Below are 22,234 nucleotides of genomic sequence, written 5' to 3'. Positions count from 1 at the left end.
TTTTTTGCATCAGAGATTACCACTTTGTTTAAACTAAAATACAAGAGAATTAATTATAAATGCTGACCTTTCAAGTAATATTTTACAACTGAAAATCATACCTATAATTCAGCAAGGAATAGATAATAATGCTGATTTAGCTAGATTGGATTAGAGACATAATGCTCCTTGTATCAGTATAAAGAAAAAATTGTCATATGCTTATAATCTAAGTCACTTAGTATTTTTAAGATGTTCAATTAGTGGCTTAAATCTAGAAGGAAGACTTAGGTTTAGTTTTCTTGGCACAAAAGGTAGTAATAGTGCTTAGAACTACTAATGCCTGTAATAACTATGGCCATAAAAATTGACATCTCTGTGGAATGTTAATCTTGGGTCATCCAGCAAGGTTTGAAAATCAAGTAACAACAGCAACATAGGACCTGCTGTAATTTTAACAATTTATAAACCACCAGCTGTTGCCATCGTTTATATATAGCCAGAAAACAAAATTTCTTAGTTTGACCTTGAGCTTTCATCAAAATTTGTTAACTCTGGCAGAGGAGCCAATAGGATGATGAAAGTAGTGTGCCTGTTCAGAAAGGGTAAAGATGGATGGTTTATAGAGTTAGAAAACAGAAAACTGGTTTTTAAAAAAATAAGGATTATAGTTTCATTTTACAGGGTTGTGAAAAACAACATATCAATATCAGTTGTTACAAAGAAAATCTGTGTAGGTTGATCTGAGATGTCAGGACTACTTTCAGAAGAAAAGAAAAAAAAAACCCACAATACATGTAAGAAGCAAAAGATAAAGATATCTTGGTGACTGAAATAGGAATGAGAAGGTTTCAGCTCTGAACAATATGCCCAGTAGGGCCAACTTCCACAAAAACATGCAGCTTTATTCACCAGAGCTCAGAAGTTGAGTGGCAAGCATCATGTTCTAATTTTAATTTTAAATAGGCCATTGCCAGTAATTTTCTCAAACTATAAATAAAAATACAGAGTTTGCTTGCTTTTTAAATTTTGGACAAAAATAGTTTTCTTTTACAGTAACAAGAATAAAAAATAGAGGACAAGTTTGAATGGATTTAATTTAAAAGTTGCTCCTTTCAATTCTTTAGTTTCAAGAACTATATGACTAGACTGTTGCAGAAAACCTGGATTCTAGTTCTAACCAGCCATGGTCTAGCACTGGGTTAGTCATTGCTAGGAGTCCTTAAACTAAGCAACAGTAGGGACCCTGGAATTACTTCCTTTTTAATTGACACAATCTTGGCAAGATATAGTTTAGCTGGTAAAATGGTAGACTTTCCTGACTTTAGGAAAAAAAAAAAAACAAAAAACAAAAAACAAACTTGTACTCTAAAAGTTTGTCATGTTACAAGGTTGTAATTATTTAAGAACAAAACTAAGTGTTTTTTAAAATAGTACATTAATACTCATGAATAGCATAAAAATAAGGTAGTGATTTAAAAATATTTCATTGCTTTGTCATTGACATTTTTTTAAAGATTTTATTTATTTATTCATGAGAGACACAGAGAGAGAGAGGCAGAGATATAGGCAGAGAGAGAAGCAGGCTCCCTGCAGGGAGCCCAGTGTGGGACTCGATCCCAGAACTTCAGGATCACGCCCTGGGCTGAAGGCAGATGATCAACTGCTGAGCCACCCAGACGTCCCTATCACTGACATTTTAATGTCAAAAGTAATATATACAGTGGAAAAAAACTCCTAGCAATTGTCTTTTAATTAGTTTGGTGTGTACCTTTCCCATCCATTTTCTTTGCATTCTAAAGATACCAATCTGTATCTGCATGTACACATATATGTATGTGTTAGTGTATATGAGAGAAGTTCTAGATGTTTAGTGTGTGAAGACAAGAAGGGAAGTGGGTCAAGAACTAATGTAAAACTGCCTTTTTAGTTTTGTTTTGTTTTAAACTGCCTTTGTAATTTTTGTATCATTGAGTTTTTTCAAATCTAGTCATTTAGTATAGGTCATTTATTATGACTAATTATTACAGACATTAGTAGATCTATCTACTTTAAACATATTTTTGCAAATCTCATTTTTAAAATATGTTTCTGATCTTAGAGAGGTTTTCATTTTCTTTTATCTGTAGAGCTAAATATAAAGGTAAGGTCCTGCTTTTTTTGAAATACAGGTGAGGTCCTTACTCTGAATCATGGTCCGGTCCTGATGAGTAAGAGACAAATGACAGTTTCAAAAAATAACTGCCAGTTATAAGATACAGTGTATAAAATGGCCTAAGTAAGAAAATTCTTACATGGTTTCTCTGTTATGTCTAGAACCAGTCACTATGGACAAAGTTCATTACTGTGAAAGATTCATTGAACTTATGATTGACCTAGAGGTAAGAATGTGCAGTAACTTTTCTGTTACATCATCTTTAAGGGGGATAAATTAAGCACATGACTATATGAAATATTTCTTCATTACCCCAAACTGGCCTTGGTTTTTTTTTCCCCTGTTTCTTGGTGTAACAGAGAGAGGAAAGTCAAAAGTAGTTGGACCTTGAGGTTTTCAAAAAACTGTCAGATGGCTGTTATTTGTAGAAAAAAAATATTATGTAGTGTAGTTATTAAACATGAGTCTAGCAATAACATTTTATTTTCTATCATATTTTAATACCCTATCATAGAGGTTTTTGGGTTTTTCCCCCCATCATAGAGTTTTAATAGTGGCTGAAGTTATGGGTTTATGGCCATCTCTTTAATAAATCTCACTTCTCTAAATGTGCATAATATTGTTGATGAAGAAAGATATAGTTGCTATTGTCATTTTTTTAAATAAAGATTTTTAAAAAAGATTTCATATTATTAGCTGCAAGATTTTGACAGAAAGTTCAGATGCAGAGTTGATATAATTCAGATTGAATTCATTTACTTTCCTTTCCCTCTTCACTGCAGGAAATTGAAAGAAAATCCTTTGTGTTCATTTCTTATCAGGAGGGAGAGGGTGGTTTCTTGACATCAGGATTAGAGTATTGGACTAGCAGCCATTCATGAGATCTTTATTCAGATTCTAGTTCTGCGAGTAACTAATTTGTAACCTCTGAGGATCTCATCTATAAAATGAGGATATTTGATTAGATTAGTGGTTTTCAAGCTGATAACCAGTATCCTAGCATTGTTTTGCTGACTGTCACAAGGGGAATGTGGGAAAAAGATTAGAAAAAGAAGTCTCCACTCAGGGGTCCCCGGTTCCTTTTCTCTCAGAGTAGCACCACTTTTAAATCTAAACACAGTATATATTGGGATTTCATATAGGATTTTGTTTGAAAACTACTGGCCAGCATATCTGTGAAATTTCTTCTAGTGCTAGATTTTATTTTTAAACGTTGCCACTGAGTTTATTTACTGCATGGACCAGACCTCTTGCTTTGTGCACAGTGTTTTTTGGGAGACTAGAGGGTACTTGTATGTGATTTGATACTTATGAGCAAAATAGTAGATTTTACCTCTAGCTGCAGAGAGCATACAGACTTATTGCCATGCTGTTTATTTTTTCTAGGCTCTACTCCCCACAAGGCGCTGGTTTAATACTATCCTTGATGACTCCCACCTTTTGGTTCATTGTTACCTTTCCAATCTTGTTCATAGGGAAGAGGATGGCCATCTTTTTTCCCAGGTAAGCATTGATATATCTGAACTGTTAAATATTTTCATTTCTAAATTTCTTTTTTTTTTGCCATGCAGCTAAGAGGACCAGTGGATGATATTAAAGGAAATTTTGCTAAGTGTTGAGTTGAATAATGTAAATTCCTAATTAGTCATTTTAAAGTAAAATCAAGTCTTAATATAGAAAATGAATGAATGAAGAGCTTTTGTTAATCATGTGATTTTATTATTGGACTAATTTATAATTTTGGCAGTGTAGTCCCACATACTCATATTTTATGTTAGTAATCACTATGGAATACAATAGATGAGGAGCATTAATTTTAAGAGAACTATGCCCTAATTTCATGGCTGTCTTTCCATAAGATGTTGGTGACAAAGACAGTTGATAGCATGGAAATGCTCATTTGGTACCTTGGGTAGAAAGTTGCATTAGTGTTTCACATTTGCTGTATCACAACTCCTTTATAGAAGAAAAGTCTTCTAACAGACTTCTAACACTTGCCTTTCAATGAGATTATACTTGGAGATACAATGTGTGTGCGTGTGCGTGTGTGTGTGTGTGTGTGTGTGTGTGTTTTAAGATTTTATTTGAGATAGCACGACCACAAGGGACGGGGAGGGGTAGAGGTAGAGGAAGAAGTAGGCTCTCCATTGAGGACGGAGCCCAATGTAGGGCTTGATCCCAGGACCCTGGGATCATGTCCTGAGTTGAAGGCAGACACTTGACCTTGACTGAGCCATCCAGGTGCCCCTATATATTCTTTTTAAGAATTCTTTTATTATTTATTTATTTATTCATTCATTCATTCATTCATTCATTCATTCATTCATTTATTTATTTTAGAGAGAGAATGTACAAGCTAGAGGAAGGGCAGAGGGAGAGAAAGCAAAGGAATCCCAAGCAGACCCCCCACTGAGCACAGAGCCTGACTTGGGGCTCAATCTCACAACCCCGAGATCACGACCTAAGCTGAAATCAAGAGTCAGACGCTTAACTGACTACACCACCAAGGCGCCCTAAGCATTCTTTTATCTTGTATTTATATTTTTCTCATTCTTTTATTAATTTCTACCCAGGGATTTACCAATACATTAAAATTCTCATATCTGATCTGCCACAGGTTAGAATCAATAATAAAGATTTGGAGTGAATGCAACAAGTAGACTCTTGATACCACCGTCGCTATGAAGGGAAAGCAGGCCTTCATTAGCAACAATAATTAAGCCAAAGGAAGGGCTTGATGGCCATGGAGACAGATGACAGGAATAAATATCTTCACTTTCCTCACCCTGCTGCTTTTCCCTAATAGAAGCAGTACACAGAGGAGAATTTCTCCAATTACAAATTCTAAAACCTTGTTCAGAAAATTCTGTGTTAAGTGGCTTAAATTAAAGACCTCAGGGTTTCCCCCTACTGGTCTAGTTATATAAATTTGCAGTGATGTAATTTGTTTTTTTCCATTAGTGTTTGGCTTTCATCATTTAGGTCTTTAATGTCTATTCATTATTGAGATTGCAGTATAAGTTCCTTTCTGTAGAAGTAGACCATGTATATGAAAAAGACTTTAACAATTTATTCACTAGACCCACACTTTATTCTCACACAAGTAAAACATGTTTTGAATATGTTCTGAAGTGTTTGTCATAGTGTTTACATTCCAGAGATCTTCAGCACTTCTGGGAGGTTATAAGGATTTGTTTATTCTTTATAATAGTTTTTGTTCATGGTTCCTTATTCTTATATTCACACAGTTTATTAATGTAAACATATCCTTTCAGCTTTTAGACATGCTTAAGTTCTATACTGGTTTTGAGATTAACGACCAGACTGGAAATGCTCTGACAGAAAATGAGATGACCACAATTCACTATGACAGAATTACTTCTCTACAGGTAACTGAAATGCAGTTCAGTCTATGCTTCTGCTCCATCAAGTTGGGTCATAGTTTCTTATAGTACAGGTAGAAGAAAGTACTATTTTAATAATATTTTCATTTTGAACTTTTGAAATACTGCTAATTCTGATGAATCCATGGGGGAAAAAATGGCTTTCTTCAGTTTTGAGAATCAAGATACTGATAAATTTGACACTCAAATTTCCTGTCGGTTGTTAGACCAATTTGGTGCATATATTTAACCAGTTTCATTTTGTTTGTTTTCTATTACTGATCTCATCTTGTTCATACTCTCTTTGGTAGCAGAAAGAAGCTTCTGTTTGTCACTTTGAAGAAATTCCATTCTTAATGTTTTAAAGAGTCATTTTGGGTAAAGACTTGGTCAAACTTAAGTTGAAATTGTCTTCCATAATCGATTCCACTCTGCTCTCCCTCTTTCCCAGAATGACATCTGGGTATGTGGAGGCACTGTGATAGCCTCATTGTTTTGGAAGAGGAATGATCTGCACAGTGTCCCATTTCAGAGGTCTTTTCCTGCTCTTCTCAGGGCAGTGGTGTTTTGTCCTTCCACTTCTGCCCTTGAAGCCACCACAGCTGGTATGGCATGTGATCTGCTTTCTTGGCACCAGGCAAGGGATGATGATTGTTCCCAGGGAATTTGACTGTGTCCTTGCTGATGAGACTCCAGCCTTGCTCTTGGTGGTGCTGGAGTTCTCCTGAGAGCTTACTCCCATTCATTTCCCAGCTTAAACAGCTCACTGAGGCTGGGGTCGCAAGGTCATTTTGCTATTACCTGTAGTAATCTAATGGCACGTTCACCAGTAACCTTGGCAACTTGTGATGCCACCTACTATGGGGCACATGAAAATTTCTGGATCTTTTCTGTGCCTCATGGGCATTAAGGAAGACTAGGGATGTTATCTTAGATGCTCTTCCGTAGTCACTGTAATGCTATTTCTGTTTCCTTGCAGCTTATCCCATGTTGGTTAGTAGTGTTACCCTGCAAGGTCCGTTCTTTCCAGAGCTCCAAAGTAAAAGTACAAACTACTGGGCTTTTGAATTCTCCCTCAAGCTGTCTCCTCAGTGGGAATTTCCCTTGGAACTTTCTTTGTTTTGCTGGGCCAGTTCTTTTTTTTTTTTTTCAAGATTTTATTTATTTATTTATGAGAGACACAGAGAGAGAGAGGCAGAGACACAGGCAGAGGGAGAAGGAGGCTCCATGCAGGGAGCCCGACCTGGGACTCAATCCTGAGTCTCCAGGATCACACCGTGGGCCAAAGGCAGCGCTAAACTGCTGAGCCACCTGGGCTGCCTGGGCCAGTTCTTGATAATAAAGAATTTTGTTTTATTTTTCTCCCTGTCAGTGAAGCTAGCTTTCATGACTATTCATGTATGTTCAAAATACAGCATTAGAAATAAAAAAACTAAACATTGACTCTTTGTTGTTTTTGTACTCCTGCTAGAATAATTCTAGTTTGTTTCCTAGTTTGTATTGAATTCTGGCTAAATAAAGCAAAGGTCACATATGAGAAGCATGTAAGAAAGAGAAGAATAAAAATATTAAGATATTTTTATTTTGTAGTATGTAAATTATAGTTGATTATAATAATATGTAGGCATTAGTTACTGATTTTTTTGTTTTCTCTTTTCTAGAGAGCTGCTTTTGCACATTTCCCTGAACTCTATGATTTTGCCCTCTCAAATGTGGCAGAAGTAGATACTCGGGAATCTTTGGTCAAGTTTTTTGGACCTCTTAGGTAAGCTGACATGGAAGGAAAACCGGATTTTAATTTTCTTTTTTGTTTTTAATCATTTTGCATTATTAGGTAATGTAACTTATTGCACCACTAAAATTAGTACTTCTCTCTTGCAGTTGGTGTCTTTAAGTCACTTAGATATAATTTTGATCTTCTATTTTAGGGGGCAAGATTTATATTTTTTGTGACTTCAACTTTTTTCCTAGATCATAAGTTTTTCTTAGAGTACAACATATAACTGGTATCCCATCAATTATAACATAAAGCAGGAACCAGTAAATGTTCATATATGATGTCAGAAGTATGAGAAAAATTTTTGTGTGTTTAAAATTTATGAAATTAGTAATATTCCTTGACACTTAGCTAATATGCTTTTTTGAAAATGGTAGTAATACATTTATACTACATGGTAGGTACTCTATTAAGTGTATAAATAATCCTCAAAATATTCAGGTGAGGACAAGGTACCATTTTATTTATGTATGTATGTATGAATGATGAATGACAGGGTACCATTTTAGATAAAAGGTCACCAAAACACAGAATTGATAAGTCATTTGCTTAGGTCAAATAACAAGTAAGTTGCAGAGATAGAAGTCCAACCTAAGTAGTCTGATTTTAAACCTAAGCAGCTAACTTTTAACTGCTCTGTTATCTCCCTATTGTCTTTAATTCTTGAGAGAAATTATGTTTAGTTTATTGGCTCTCTAAAATGAAACAAACTTGGTTTCAACTTGAAAGTTGGTTTGGTTTTTGATATTCATAAAAAGATTTATTAGTAACTCTTATCATAAACATGAAGATCTATTTCATTCTCTTAATGAACTACGTAGAATTCCATTGGGCAAGTCTACTATGCTATTTTTTAATCACTCTCCTGTTAACAGATTTTTACTTTCTAAATTTTCGGCCATTACTAACAATTTAGTAATGAGCAACATCGTTTCTACATATATATAAAAATTCTTAAAAAAAAAAATTCTTAGTATTGACTCCCAGAAGCAGTATAGTTGACTCAAAGGGATTATGTATTTAAAATTTGTTACATATTGCTAGATTTCCTTCAAAAAAAAATAAATTATACCAACAGCATATGAGGATTTATTTCTTTCCTTACCAAGTAAGTGTACTAGTCTTTCATTTTTGCCAATCCAAGGATAAAAGAACCCTCCTTGTTTTTTACTTTGCATTCTGTGATTATATTGTGGAAATTGAGCATCTTTCAATTTTTCTTGGCCACTTGCATTTCCCCTGGAAGTTTCTTGTTATTATATTTTGGTATTTTGTACTTCACTGCTTGTCATACTGAATTTTTTTTTAAGTTTTTATATATTATATATATATATATACTAATATTTTGTCCAGTTTGTGTTGCACTTTTAGTTTCTCACTTTTAAACTTTGTTTCATTGTATTTTGTTATTACGAGTGTTTTAGGTTTTTAATTAATCAATTTGTTAATTATTTTTGAATAATAACATGGTTTGTGTAGAAGGCTTCATCACAAGATTATAAAATATTGTATTTTTAAAACACTTCCATAGTTTTGCTTTTTGTTGTTTTTTTTACATTCAGTTTAGCTGCATAATGCATATGGAGATTTTTGCCCATAGTGACCCTTTACACTCCTGTAAATTATGGAGGATACTAAAAACATTTTTTTAATGTGGATTTTAGCCATTATATTTACTACATTAGAAATTAAAACTAGGGGCACTTGAGTCGCTCAGTCAGTTGAGCGTCTGCCTTCAGCTCAGGTCATGATCCCAGGGTCCTAGGACTGAGCCCCACGTAGGGGTTCCCTGCTTGGTGGGTAGGCTACTTCTCCCTCTCCCTTTGCCACTCCCCCTGCTTATACTTGCTGTCTCTGTCTCTCTCTTTGTCAAATAAACAAAATCTTCAAAAAAAATTTAAAACTAGAAAAAATTTAAAGACTTTATTAAAATCAATTAAAAGCCTTTTCGCATATGTAAAAGCATATGTAAAGTCTTAGCATATGTAGTGTTAATGAAAAATACATTCCCCCCAATTTTTTTTTTAAGATTTTATTTATTTATTCACGAGAGACACAGAGAAAGGCAGAGACATAGGCAGAGGGAGAAGCAGGCTCCATGCAGGGAACCCAGTGTAGGACTTGATCCCAGGACCCTGGGGGGTCACAACCTGAGCTGAAGGCAGATGCTCAACCACTGAGCCACCCAGGTATCCCTATATTCCCCCAAATTAAAAATATATAATATAACATACAGTGCAGTATTGGTTTCTAAAGTAGAATTCAGTGATTCATCACCTATATACAACATCCAGTGCTCATCACAGGTGCCCTCTTTAATGCCCATCCCCCATCCATTTCCCTCCATCCATCTTCAATTCTCTGTTGTTAAGAGCCTCTTATGATTTGTTTCCCTTTGTCCTTTTTTTCCCTTCTGTTCCCACGTGTTCATCAGTTTTGTTTCTTAAATTCCACATGTGAGTAAAATCATATGGTATTTGTCTTTCTCTGACTTACTTCAGTTAGCATAATACGCTCTAGCCCTATCCACATTGTTACAAAAGGCAAGATTTCATTCTTTTGATGGCTGAGTAATATTCTATTTTATATATATGCCTCCTCTTTATTATTCAGCTAGTGGACATTTGGGCTCTCTCTGTAGTTTGACTATTGTTGATAATGCTGTAAACATTGGGGTACATGTACCTCTTCAAACCTGTATTTTTGTGTTCTCTGGGTAAATAACCTAGTAGTACAATTCAATTGCTGGATCATATGGTAATTCTGTTTTTAACTTTTTGAAGAACCTCCAAACTGTTCTTCAGAATGGCTGCACCAGATCACATTCCTACCAACAGGGCACTAGGGTTCCTATTTCTCCACATCCTCTCCTACACTTGATTTTAACCATCCTGACTGGTGTGAAGTCATATCTCATTATGGTTTTGATTTGTATTTCCCTGGTGATGTGTAATTCTGAGCATCGTTTTCATGTGTCCATTAGCCATCTACAGGTCTTCTTTGGAAAAGTGTCTTCTGCCCGTTTCTTAACTGGATTATTTGGTTTCTGGGTGTTGAATTTAATAGATACTTTATAGATTTTTTTTGTATATTTTTTTATTGGAGTTTGATTTGCCAACATAGAGCATAACACTCAGTGCTCATCTATCAAGTGCCCCTGTCAATACCTGTCACCCATCAGTACCTGTCATCCAGTCACCCCATCTCCCTGCCCACCTCCCTTTCCACTACTCCCTGTTCGTTTCCCAGAGTTAGGAGTCTCTCATGTTCTGTCACCGTCTCTGATATTTCCCACTCATTTTCTCTCCTTTCCCTATAATCCCTTTCATTATGTTTTATATTCCCCAAATGAATGGGACCATATAATGTTTGTCCTTCTCCGATTGCCTTACTTCACTCAGCATAATATCCTCCAGTTCTATCCATGTTGAAGCAAATGGTGGGTATTTGTCATTTCTAATGGCTGAGTAATATTCCATTGTATACATAAACCACATCTTCTTTATCCATTCATCTTTCGATGGACACCGAGGCTCCTTCCACAGTTTGGCTATTGTGGACACTGCTGCTATAAACATTGGGGTGCAGGTGTCCCAGCATTTCACTGCATCTGTATCTTTGGGGTAAATCCCCAGCAGTGCAATTGCTGGGTCGTAGGGCAGATCTGTCTATTTTTAACTCTTTGAGGAACCTCCACACAGTTCTCCAGAGTGGCTGCACCAGTTCACATTCCCACCAACAGTGTAAGAGGGTTCCCCTTTCTCCGCATCCTCTCCAACATTTGTGGTTTCCTGCCTTGTTAATTTTCCCCATTCTCACTGGTGTGAGGTGGTATCTCATTGTGGTTTTGATTTGTATTTCCCTGATGGCAAGTGATGTAGAGCATTTTCTCATGTGCTTGTTTGGCCATGTCCGTGTCTTCCTCTGTGAAATTTCTGTTCATGTCTTTTGCCCATTTCATGATTGGATTGTTTGTTTCTTTGCTGTTGAGTTTAATAAGTTCTTTATAGATCTTGGATACTAGCCCCTTATCTGATGTGTCACTTGCAGATATCTTCTCCCATTCTGTAGGTTGTCTTTTAGTTTTGTTGACTGTATCCTTTGCTGTGCAGAAGCTTTTTATCTTGATGAAGTCCCAATAGTTCATTTTTTGCTTTTGTTTCCCTTGCCTTCATAGATCTATCTTGCAAGAAGTTGCTGTGGCCAAGTTCAAAAAAGGTGTTGCCTGTGTTCTCTAGGATTTTGATGGATTCTTGACTCACATTTAGATCTTTCATCCATTTTGAGTTTATCTTAGTGTATGGTGTAAGACAATGGTTGAATTTCATTCTTCTGGACGTGGCTGTCCAATTTTCCCAGCACCATTTATTGAAGGGACTGTCCTTTTTCCAGTAGGTAGTCTTCCCTGCTTTGTCGAATATTTTTTTTTTTTGCTTTGTCGAATATTAATTGATCATTGAGTTGAGGGCCCATTTTTGGGTTCTCTATTCTCTTCCATTGATCTATGTGTCTGTTTTTGTGCCAGTACCATGCTGTCTTAATGATCACAGCTTTGTAGTACAACTTGAAATCTGGCATTGTGATGCCACTGGCTCTGGTTTTCTTTTTCAATATTCCCCTGGCTATTCGGGGTCTTTTCTGATTCCATACAAATCTTAAGATGATTTGTTCCAACTCTCTGAAGAAAGTCCATGGTATTTTAATAGGGATTGCATTAAATGTGTAAATTGCCCCGGGTAGCATTGACATTTTCACAATATCAATTCCTCCAATCCATGAGCATGGAATATTTTTCCATCTCTTTGTGTCTTTCTCAATTTCTTTCATAATTGTTCTATAGTTTTTAGGGTATAGATCCTTTCCCTCTTTGGTTAGGTTTATTCCTAGGTATCTTATGCTTTTGGGTGCAATTGTAAATGGGATTGATTCCTTAATTACTTTTTCTTCAGTCTCATTGTTAGTGTATAGAAATGCCACTAATTTGTGGGCATTGATTTTGTATTCTGCCATACTGCCGAATTGCTGTATGAGTTCTAGCAGTCTTGGGGTGGAGTCTTTTGGGTTTTCTATGTACAGTATCATGTCATCTGCAAAGAGGGAGAGCTTGAGTTCTTCTTTGCCACTTTGAATGCCTTTTATTTCTTTCTGTTTGATTGCTGAGGCTAGGACTTCTAGTACTATGCTTAATAGCAGTGGTGAGAGTGGACATCCATGTCGTGTTCCTGATCTTAGGGGAAAGGCTCCCAGTGTTTCCCCATTGAGAATGATATTTGCTGTGGGCTTTTCATAGATGGCTTTTAAGATGCTGAGGAATGTTTGTCCCTACACTCTGAAGAGTTTTGATCAGGAATGGATGCTGTATTTTGTCAAATGCTTTCTCTGCATCTAATGAGAGGATCATATGGTTTTTGTTTTTTCTCTTGTTGATAGGATCTATCACATTTATTGCTTTACGAGTGTTGAACCAGTCTTGTATCCCAGGGATAAATCCCAGTTGGTCATGGTGAATAATCTTCCTAATGTACTGTTGGATCCTATTGGCTAGTATCTTGTTGAGAATTTTTGCATCTATGTTCATCAGGGATATTGGTTTATAATTCACCCTTTATGGTGGGGTCTTTGTCTGGTTTTGGAATTAAGGTGATGCTGGCCTCATAAAACGAGTTTGGAGGGCAGCCCAGGTGGCTAAGCCGTTTAGTGCCACCTTTGGCCCAGGGTGTGATCCTGGAGACCGGGGATCGAGTCCCACGTCCTGCTCCCTGCATGGAGCCAGTTTCTCCCTCTGCCTGTGTCTCTGCCCTTCTCTCTCTGTGTGTCTCTCATGAATAAATAAATAAAATCTTAAAAAAAAAGAGAGAGAGTTTGGAAGTATTCAGTCCCTTTCTATCTTTCGGAACAGCTTTAGTAGAATAGGTATTGTTTCTTCTTTAAACGTTTGATAGAACTCCCCTGGGAAGCCATCTGGCCCTGGACTTTTGTGTCTTGGGAGGTTTTTGATGACTGCTTCAGTTTCTTCCCTGGTTATTGGCCTGTTCAGGCTTTCTATCTCTTCCTGTTCCAGTTTTGGTAGTTTGTGGTTTTCCAGAAATGCGTCCATTTCTTCTAGATTGCCTAATTTATTGGCATACAGCTGCTTATAATATGTTTTTAAAATCATTTGTAGGATCCCTGGGTGGCGCAGCGGTTTGGCGCCTGCCTTTGGCCCAGGGCGCGATCCTGGAGACCCGGGATCGAATCCCACATCAGGCTCCCGGTGCATGGAGCCTGCTTCTCCCTCTGCCTATGTCTCTGCCTCTCTCTCTCTCTCTCTGTGACTATCATAAAAATAAAAAAATAAAAAAATTTAAAAAAAAGTAAAATCATTTGTATTTCCTTGATATTGGTTGTGATCTCTCCTTTTTTTTTATTCGTGATTTTATTAATTTGAGTCTTTTCTCTTTTGTTTTTAATAAGGCTGGCTAATGGTTTATCTATCTTATTAATTCTTTCAAAGAACCAACTCCTGGTTTTGTTGATCTGTTCTACAGTTCTTCTGGTCTCTATTTCATTGAGTTCTACTGGAATCTTTATTAACTCTCTTCTTCTGCTTGATGTAGGTTTTATTTGCTGTTCTTTCTCCAGTTTTTAGGTGCACGGTTAGCTTGTGTATTTGAGTTTTTTCCAATTTTTTGAGGGATGCTTGTGTTGCAATGTATTTCCCTCTTAGGACTGCTTTTGCTGTATCCCAAAGATTTTGAACGGTTGTATCTCCATTTTCATTAGTTTCCATGAATCTTTTTAATTCTTCTCTAATTTACTGATTGACCCATTCATCTTTTAGCAGAATGCTCTTTAACCTCCACGTGTTTGAGTTTCTTCCAGATTTCTTCTTGTGATTGAGTTCTAGTTTCAACGCATTATGGTCTGAAAATATGCAGGGGACAGTCCAATCTTTTGGTGTCTGTTGAGACCTGATTTGTGACCCAGTATGTGGTCTATTCTGGAGAAAGTTCCATGTGCACTTGAGAAAATTTGTATTCAGTTGCATTTGGATGTAAAGTTCTGTAAATATCTGTGAAATCCATCTGGTCCAGTGTATCATTTAAAGCTCTTGTTTCTTTGGAGATGTGCTTAGAAGATCTGTCATTTGCAGAAAGTGCCGTGTTGTAGTCTCCTTCTATTAGTATATTATTATCTAAGTATGTCTTTAGTTTTGTTATTAATTGATTGATATATGTGGCAGCTCCCACATTAGGGGCATAAATATTCATGATTGTTAAGTCCTTTAAGTATGATATAGTGTCCCTCTTCATCTCTTACTACAGTCTTTGGGATAAACTTTAAGTTATCTGATATGAGGATTGTGACCCCAGCTTTCTTTTGAGGACCATTTGAATGGTAAATGGTTCTCCAACCTTTCATTTTCAAGCTGTACGTGTTCTTAGGTCTAAAATGAGTCTCTTGTAGACAGCAAATAGACGGGTCTTGCTTTTTTCCAGTCTGAAACCCTGCGCCTTTTGATGGGATCATTTAGCCCATTCACGTTCAGAGTTACTATTGAAAGATATGAATTTAGTGTCATCGTAATACCTATTTAGTCCCTGTTTTTGTGGATTATTTCTTTGGGCTTCCTCTTTCTTTTTTTTTTAAGATTTTACTTATTTATTCATGAGTAACAGAGAGAGAGAAATAGGCAGAGACACAGGTAGAGGGAGAAGCAGGCTCCATGCAGGGAGCCCAACACGGGACTCGATCCTGCATCTCCAGATCACATCCTGGGCTGCTGGCGGCACTAAACTGCTGTGCCACTGGGGCTGCCCAGGTTTCCTCTTTATTTTACAGAGTCCCCCTTAATACTTCTTGCAGAGCTGGTTTGGTGGTCACATATTCTTTCAGTTCCTGCCTGTCTTGGAAGCCCTTTATCTCTCCTTCCATTTTGAATGAGAGCCTTGCTGGATAAAGTATTCTTGGCTGCATGTTCTTCTCATTTAGGACCCTGAATATATCCTGCTAGCCTTTTCTGGCCTGCCAGGTCTCTGTGGAGAGGTCTGCTGTTAATCTAATATTTCTCCCCTTGTCTCTTGCTGCTTTAAGGGTTTTCTCTTTATCTTTGAATTTGCAAGTTTTGCTATTAAATGTCAAGGTGTTGAATGGTTTATATTGATTTGGGCGGGGGGGTGGGGGTCTCTCTAGCTCCTGGATCTGAATGCCTGTTTCCCTCCACAAATTAGGGAAGTTCTCAGCTATGATTTGTTCAAATATCTTTTCTGGCCCTCTGGCCCTTTCGGCACCTTCTGGAACCCCAATTATATGTAGATTTTTCCTTCTGAAGCTGTCATTTATTTCCCTTAACCTTTCCTCATGTCTTTTAATTGTTTTTCTCTTTTTTCCTCAGCTTCCTTCCTTGCCATCAACTTGTCTCCTGTGTCACTCACTCTTTCTTCTACCTCATTAACCCTCATTGTTAGGACCTCCAGTTTGGATTGCAACTCATTTAATTGATTTTTAATTTCAGCCTGATTAGATCTGAATTTTCCAGTCATGAAATCTCTTGATTCCTTTATGCTTTTTTCCAGAGCCACCAGTAGCTTTATAATTGTGCTTCTGAATTGGCTTTCTGACATCGAATTGTAATTCAAATTCTGTAACTCCGTGGCAGAGTACTATTTCTGATTCTTTCTTTAGTGGTGAGTTCTTCTTTCTAGTCATTTTGCTCAGTGCAGAGTGGCTGCGTCAAGAGTATCAACCACAACCTAAGTAAATTTCACCTTAAATGATTTTGCCTAGGTCAGAGACCAGTAATTGCAAACAGCGATCAGAACAAAATAAAACAAAAGGACCACTAAAGTGAAAAATTTTTAAATAACGTAGTAAAAAATAAAAGGCCAGGAATCTTAAATAAGAAGAGAAGAAAAAGAAGAAAAAAAAGGAGGGGGGGGGGACTGGGAGATGGTGGTAGTGGTGGTGACAAAGTTGTGGAGGGAGTATGTTGTCTACCTGAGGGGTCCTAGAGGGTGATCCTCTTGGTTCTGAGTATATTAAGTTCTATATGTTAGAAGGTGCTCAGTCCTAAATTTATATAAACCAGAAATACTTGTAGAGGGCCCCAACATTGACCACCAAAACATAAATGAGATAAAAGAGGGGGGCAGAATGGGAATGAGGAATCTCACAAAATGAACCAGCACGGTATACCACTTGGTTCTGGGTGCATACTGGTCATGTCTTAGAAGGTATTAACTTACACCATTGTAGAACAAAATGAGACAGAGAAAGCAAAAAACATAGAACAGAAAAAGCATATGTTGTATATCTCCCAAAATTGAGTATGTTAAAGAGAATCTGGAAGTGGAAAATATATCTAGGAACTGTAATTGTAGAAATATTAAAGTCAAAAAGGAGGAATCTTAAAAATGAAGAGGTGGTAAAATATTGTAGTTAAGGTGGAAAAGAGAAAAAGATTGGAAATTTACAGTCTGATATAAAAATAGTTGTACTGGAAAAAAGGAAGAAGAAAAATAAAGGAGAGGTACCCTCTGGTTCTATATACTGTAAATTCCTCGACTTCCTCTGAAGCTTTCCAGTGCTGCTGGGTCAAGAACTTACTCTTCCCTTGTCCTTCCAGCTGGTCTTTTGGGGGAGGGGCTGGCTGTGCTGACTCTCAGGTGTGTGCACCTGGGGAGCTGCCCCGCCCCCTACCAGGTGGCTCAGTGAGAGCTGTTTACCCTGTAAGGCCCCTGTTGCCTGGAGGCCCCACTCCGTCCCAGGCACACGGTGACACAGGGAGGAACAACAGTGGCGGCGGCCAGCTCTCCAGCCCTGGAGTCAGCTCCCACAGTAACTACCGCAGCTCCCAGTCTGCACTGGCCTGGATGCTCCCGGGGCAGGGGCGCTTATCTGCACAGGTTGGGGGCCCCCGGTGGCAGGAGAGTTATCTCCTTCCTGTGCGCCCGTCCCGGGGGAGCACAGGATCCTGGGCTGTGTCCCCCGGAGCCCTGGGATCTGGGGCCTGTGCTGCTGTAATCCGGGTCCCGGGCACGGCCCAGAAGGCAGCAGGGCGCAGCCCCCTCTGTCTGGAGCCCCGCCTGACCGACCGGCTTCTCCCCGAGGCCCCATCGGGTGCGGGGCTCCAGCCCTTTACCGAGATTGGCCCTCTGTGTGGGGGGCGCTCTCCCCCCGGCCACTTCCTCTGTTAGTGGCTCCGAGAGACTGGAGGCTCCGCGGCCCCTCCTGCGGTTCTGCCCGCTTTCCCTGCTGAGCCCCTTACTCCCGGGAAGAATCCAGTGTGGATTTTTAAAGTTCCTGCTTCTCCGGGGCGGGGCTCTCCCATCCCAGAGGCTCTCGGCGCCCCCTTCGCCCCCCACCCTTTGGCCCGGCTCCTCGCGGGCCCCTCCCCCACTGGATTCTTTTGTTTTTCCCTGCCTTCCTACCTTGTTAGAAGCGAAAAGCCTTCTCTCTGCACGTTTCGGCTGTTCTCTCTTTAAATCTCAGGTCGAGTTCATAGGTTTTCAGGTCGATTTGAGGTTATCTAGGTAAGTTGGTGGGGCCAGGTGAGGCGAGGCACCTGCACTACTCTGCCATCTTGCTCTCCGATTCTTTATATATTTTAGATACTAACCCTCTATCAGATATGTCATTTGTAAATATCTTCTCCCATTCCATAGGCTGCCTTTTATTTTTGTTGATTGTTTCCTTCTCTGTGCAGAAGCTTTTTATCTTGATGAAGTCCCAGTATTTCATTTTTACTTTCATTTCCCTTGCCTCTGGCAATGTGTCTAATAAGAAGTTGCTGCGGCCAAGGTCAGATAGGTTTCTGCCTATGTTCACCTCTAGGATTTTGATCGTCTCCTATCTCACATTTAGGTCTTTAATTTACTTTCAACTTATTTTGTGTATGTTGTAAGAAAGTGGTCCAGTTTCATTCTTCTGCATGTTGCTGTCCAGTTTTCCCATTACCATTTGTTGAAGAGACTGCCTTTTTTTCCATTGGAAAATAAATTGTATGTGGCCTTTATGACATTAAAGTATATTCCACTTATCCCACTTTGTTGAGGGTTTTTATCAAGAATGGATGCTGTATTTTGTCAGACGTTTTTTTCTGCATCTATTGACAGGATCATATGGTTCTTATATTTTCTTTCATTAATGTGATGTATCACATCAATTGATTTACAAATACTGAGCCACCCCTGTGGCTCTCAAATAAATCCCACTTGATTGTGGTGAATAATTGTTTTAATGTACTATTGAATTCGATTGCCAGTATTTTGAGAATTTTTGCATCCATGTTCATCAGGGATATTGGCCTGTAATTCTCCCCTTTATCTGGTTTTGGAATCAAGGTAATGCTTTGTAGAATAAGTTTGGAAGTTTTCCTTCCATTTCTGTTTTTTTGGAACAGATTGAGAAGAATAGGTATTAACTCTTCCTTAAATGTCTGGTAGAATTTTCCTGGGAAGCTCTCTCGCTCACAACTTTTGTTTGTTGGGAGATTTTTTATTACGGATTCAATTGTTGCTGGTTATGGGTCTGTTCAAAATTTCTGTTTCTTCCTATTTCGGTTTTGGTAGCTTGTAAGTTTCTAGGAATTTGTCCATTTCTTCCAGATTGCCCAGCTTGTTGGCATATAATTTTCCATAGTATTCTCTTATACTTGTTTGTATTTCTGTGGTACTGGTTGTGATCTTGATTTCTCATTTCTTTGATTTGTGATTTTATCTATTGGGTCCTTTCTCTTTTTTGATAAGTCTGGCTAGGGACCAATTTTATTAAATCTTTTGAAGAACCCTCTCTTAGTTTTGTTAATCTGTTCTACTAGTTTTTTTGTTTCTATATCATTTATTTCTACTCCAATCCTTATTATTTCCCTTCTTCTGCTGGCTTTAGACTATTTGCTGTTTCTTTTCTATTTCCTTTAGGTGTAAGGTCAGGTTGTATATTTGAGACTTTTCTTGCTTCTTGAAGAAGGCCTATATTGCAGTATACTTCCCTCTTAGGACTGCCTTTGCTGCATCCCAAAGGTTTTGAACTGTTGTGCTTTCATTTTCATTTGTTTCCATGTGTTTTTTAAATTCTTCTTTAATTTCATGTTTAACCCCCTAATTCTTTAATCTCCATGTATTTGAGGTCTTTCCAAACTTTTTCTTGTGGTTGACTTCAAGTTTCATAGTGTTGTGGTCTGAAACTATGCATGATCTTGATCTTTTTGTTCTTGTTGAGGACAGATTTTTTGACCCAGTGTGTGATCTCTTCTATGGAATGTCCCATGTGCACTCAAAAAGAATGCTGCTTTCAGATGAAGTGTTCTGAATATATTTCTTAAGTCCATCTGGTCCAGTGTGTCATTCAAAGCCATTGTTTCCTTGTTGATTTTCTGCTTAGATGATCTGTCCATTGCTATAAGTGGGGTGTTAAAGTCCCCTACTATTATTACTATCAATGAGTTTCTTTATTATTAATTGATTTATATATTTGGGTGCTCCAAGTAGGGAGCATAAATATTTACAATTGTTAGAGCTTGATGGATAGACCCTTTAATTACGATATAATGCCCTTCTTCATCTCTTTTACAGTCTTTGTTTGTCAAAGTATGACTAATCCAGGTTTCTTTTGATGTCCATTAGTATGATGATTAGTATGATGATGTTCTCCATCCACTCACTTTCAATCTGCAGGTGTCTTAGGTCTAAAATGAGTCTCTTGTAGGCAGTATATAGATGGATCTTTTTTTTTTTTATCCATTCTGATACCTTATGTCTTTCAATTGGGGCATTTAGTTCATTTACATTCAGAGTGATCATTGAGAGATATGATATCTAGTGCTATTGTGTTACTCGTAGAGTTGGTGTTTCTGGTGGGGTTCTCTGGTATTTTCTAGTATTTGTTGCTTTGGTTCTTTTTTTTTCTCCACTCACAAGAGGCCCCTTAAAATTTTTTACAGGGCTTGTTTAGTGGTCACAAACTCCTTTAATTTTTTGTTTGTCTGGGACGCTCTATCTCTCCTATTCTGAATGATAGCCTGGCTGGATAAAGAATTCTTGGCTGCATATTTTTCCCATTCAGCACATTGAATATATCCTTCCTTTCCTATTAGAGAAATGCAGATTTACATCACAATAAGATATTACATATCTATTAGAATTGTTAAAGAACATGCAGTGTATTGACTTTTGAAAAGGTTGTGGAACAGCTGGAGGTCTCACATATTGCTGGTGGGAATTCAAAATGGTAGGGCCTCCTTGGAAAAATGTGACACTTTCTTGTGAAGTTAAACATGAATTTACTATACAATCTAGTGTTTTGACAGATATTCCCAAATTAAAATTTATGTTCACACAAAATTCTGTGGGGAAATGTATATAGTGGCTTTATAGTTATCAAAAACAGATACCCTTCAACTGGTGAATAGGCACACTGTGCTCCTTCCATATGATGGAATACTACCAGCAATAAAAAGGAATTAACTACATATTCACACAGTAGGGGTACATTTTAGTGGTATTATGCTAAATGAAAGTTACCAGCATCAAAAGCCTATATATTGTATGGTTCCATTTATATGACCTTCTGGAAAAAAAGATTGCAGAAATGAAAAATCCCTGGTTGCCGAGGACTGGGATAGAGTGTGACAGCATTTGGCAAGGATGATGAAACTGTATTTAAGTAATGGAAAGCTGTTCAGCTCATGGTGGTGAATGTACATTTTCCAAAATTCCAGTGTTTCACTTGGAAGTTAAAATTTTATCTTTGGTAACAAATGCTGTCAGTTGTTTTCCTTAAAGTTACTGGTTTATTTTGTTCAGATTTGGAAACTTTTTGCCATTTATTCAGTTCTATATAACCATAGCTTGTCAGTAGTTCTTTCAAGCAAAAACTGTGTGCAAAATGTGTACTTCCTATCTTGTCACACAGAATTTTTTAAAAACAGTTACTCGAGTCCAAATTTAATTATGTTAATAATTAATTTTAAGTAACAATTTAATTTTAATTAATAAATTAATTTTGCTTCTTCATTTAGGGCATTCTTAAATGAAAGAATGGCTCCTTATCGTCCTGGTTGGTGCCACCACTTTCATCTATGCCAGCAATTTTACCACAATTGCTTTCACTGTGTATGCAAAGATGGTGAAAACAACAAACAAATAATGTCTTAATATTAATAGAAAAATGTATCGTTCTTGCAGATTTATTGCAAAGGTCTCAGGAACCACAGGAGGGATGCAGAAGACAGTTTGAGAACCTTCATTAAGGGGGTTAACTTTAATTGCTAATTTTTTTTGTTTGCTACAGTGTCATAGGATTGTATTTTCTAGGTAAAACTTTTTAAGCAGTCTTTAAAATTATGTATTTCGAAAGTGAAGCAAGATGAGCTAATATTCTGGTCTGACTATTCCTTTTTCTGCAGTTCAAATACGCTCCACCAGGTGGCATCATATCTCTGCTTGTTACCAATTCTTCCTAAAAATGAAGACACAACTTTTGATAAAGAATTTCTTCTAGAATTGCTGGTAAATGTTAATATTCTTTAAGTTTTCCCCATCTCCAAGATGTGACTTGATACAGATTTTATCCTGGGCTAAAGGTTTTTGTCCGATTTCTCATCTGTTAGATTTCTTTTCTTGTCTCTTTTACCTTTTAAAACTTCTTTATGGCATGAATTTATTCCATGCAAACATTTATGAGCAGCTTCTGTGTCAGGCACTGGATTCAGGCATTGAGGCTAGATAGATAATTGACACCATTCCTTCCTTTTAGAGGTCATAGTTACACATACACACAGGTAATACATATATACGTTCGTATCTATCTAATGGTTTATTTTTAAAGTTTTTAAAATATGGTACCTTGAATATCAAGGCATACCTTTATCATTAGAAAACTCATGTAGATCTAGAAAAATTAAGTTATTGCTGACTTGGTGGCTTCAGAATTCTAAGGGATTTTTCAGTCTTTTGGGAAATA

The 22,234-nt window shown here is 37.5% G+C and overlaps 1 protein-coding gene across 2 annotated transcripts in view; it reads left to right on the top strand.

Moving 5' to 3' along the window:
• Nucleotides 1-22,234, top strand: part of AQR (aquarius intron-binding spliceosomal factor) — a 99,405-nt gene that overhangs the window by 26,778 nt on the left and 50,393 nt on the right. For both annotated transcript variants that reach the window (XM_072808615.1, XM_072808616.1), the window contains 5 exons: nucleotides 2,296-2,360; nucleotides 3,521-3,637; nucleotides 5,410-5,523; nucleotides 7,179-7,282; nucleotides 21,678-21,780. In XM_072808615.1, the coding sequence (XP_072664716.1) occupies nucleotides 2,296-2,360; nucleotides 3,521-3,637; nucleotides 5,410-5,523; nucleotides 7,179-7,282; nucleotides 21,678-21,780 (503 nt within the window). The remainder of the gene's footprint in view (nucleotides 1-2,295; nucleotides 2,361-3,520; nucleotides 3,638-5,409; nucleotides 5,524-7,178; nucleotides 7,283-21,677; nucleotides 21,781-22,234) is intronic.

Source organism: Canis lupus, chromosome 32 (assembly GCF_048164855.1).
Source record: "Canis lupus baileyi chromosome 32, mCanLup2.hap1, whole genome shotgun sequence".
NCBI classification, from domain to species: domain Eukaryota; kingdom Metazoa; phylum Chordata; class Mammalia; order Carnivora; family Canidae; genus Canis; species Canis lupus.
This window is presented reverse-complemented; position numbering and strand designations above follow the sequence as displayed.